Source organism: Pteropus vampyrus, unplaced genomic scaffold (assembly GCF_000151845.1).
Source record: "Pteropus vampyrus isolate Shadow unplaced genomic scaffold, Pvam_2.0 Scaffold309, whole genome shotgun sequence".
Classification (NCBI taxonomy): Eukaryota; Metazoa; Chordata; class Mammalia; order Chiroptera; family Pteropodidae; genus Pteropus; species Pteropus vampyrus.
In genome coordinates, this window is record NW_011889090.1 from 586,365 (window position 1) to 587,808 (window position 1,444).

Consider the following 1,444-nt stretch of genomic DNA (forward strand, 5'->3'; position numbering starts at 1 on the left):
GCCCCGGGAGCCCCCACCAGGATGGGTGATGGCAAAACTCCAGAAGTGAAACCCAGAGCAGTGTGACTCCTGGAAACGAGGTGCTGTCCCCAGCAAGAGGACCAGGAGGCCAGTCACGCAGGTCCTAACAGCAAGCGTGCTGGGGGGCTGGGCGTGGGGGCTGGGGGGCTGGGCGTGGGGGCTGGGGGACTGGGCGTGGGGGCTGGGGGAGCCCTCCAGGGCAGAACCCTGGACTTCTGGTCTCAGGTGGGCACTCCTACAGGGATGTGCTGGGGTGGGAGGCCCAGTGGGGACCACCATCTCTCGGGGGAGGGGCGTGGCCTGGGTCCCAGGGCCCGGGGGGGTCTCAGGGTGAATGACAGGGCTGCATTGAGAGGGCGGCTCTGAGGCCAGGAGGGGACAGGAGAGGACGGGAGGGGATGGGGCGGAGGGAGCAGGCCCGGAGAAACCAGTCTGGGATCCCGCAGGGGGGACCGTGCTGGGGGACCCGGATGCAGGGGGCTGTGCTCCGGGGCCTGGGAGAGACCCCTCCTGCTGGGCTGTGGAAGGAGGGGCTTGGCAGGAGTGGGGGGAGGGCTGGAGCCTCCATTCCCGCATCCCCCAGGCCTATCCTCAAGGCGGGGTCCAGGGAGAGACAGACGCAGCTCCCATCTCCTGGCGGGCAGCTGGCAGGGGAGGCCCTCACCGTTTCTCGGCCTCCAGCTCCTGGCGCCGGCGTTGGTGGAAAAGGTGCTTGAAAGCGTCGCCCCCTTGGGCCAGAATCGCCTCCTTTTCGGCCTGGGCCTTCTGCTCGGCCAGCTGTGCCTTGGCCTGGCCCCACGCTTGAAATTTCCGGAGTGTTTCCTTGGAAATAGAGAACACGGAGCTTACAGTATTAGCACATGTGTGCACACACGCACATGCAAACACGCGCACGTGCACACACGCGGGGGCTTCCTGCTGCATAGGTGTGACGTCACGGCCACTCTCGCCCAGCTCCGCCTGCGCCCTCCCTTCTCAGTCCTCGGGGTGGCTGAGCCCGCTGTCCTCGAAGCCCTGGGTGACCGGCCGGCTCTCCCCTGCCTCTTCCGTGTTTCCTGGCCACCTGGGCCGTGACCTCTGTCCTCCGAGCCTTCGCGGATGTTGTTCCTTCTTCCCCTCTGCACTTCCCTGGCCTAACTGCGCATCCTCAGGCCCCGGGGGATGTCACTTCCTCCAGGAAGGCCCCGGACCACAGCACAGGGCCATGCGGAGTCTGGTTCCCCCGCAACCCCGTCCTTGCTCTTCCCACAGGACTAGGCTGCACGAGGTCGCGGCCGCGGCGCTTTCTCGCTGCCCGACTCCGGCGCCTGGCTGGTGCCGGCACAGACTTGTGGGCAACAAATCCGGGGTGGACGCCCACATGTCCCCAGGGAGAGACTGAGTGACAGGGGACCCAGGTCCCGAGGAGCAGGGGTTCGGGAGG

At 67.2% G+C, this 1,444-nt stretch overlaps 1 protein-coding gene across 1 annotated transcript in view; it reads right to left on the reverse strand.

The window, feature by feature from the left end:
• CFAP74 (cilia and flagella associated protein 74) overlaps positions 1–1,444 on the reverse strand; it is a 51,145-nt gene that overhangs the window by 42,187 nt on the left and 7,514 nt on the right. Inside the window, exons 5-6 of the mRNA XM_011377339.2 lie at positions 686–865; positions 298–364 (exon numbers count right to left, since the gene is read on the reverse strand). Coding sequence (XP_011375641.1) covers positions 298–364; positions 686–865 — 247 coding nt within the window. The remainder of the gene's footprint in view (positions 1–297; positions 365–685; positions 866–1,444) is intronic.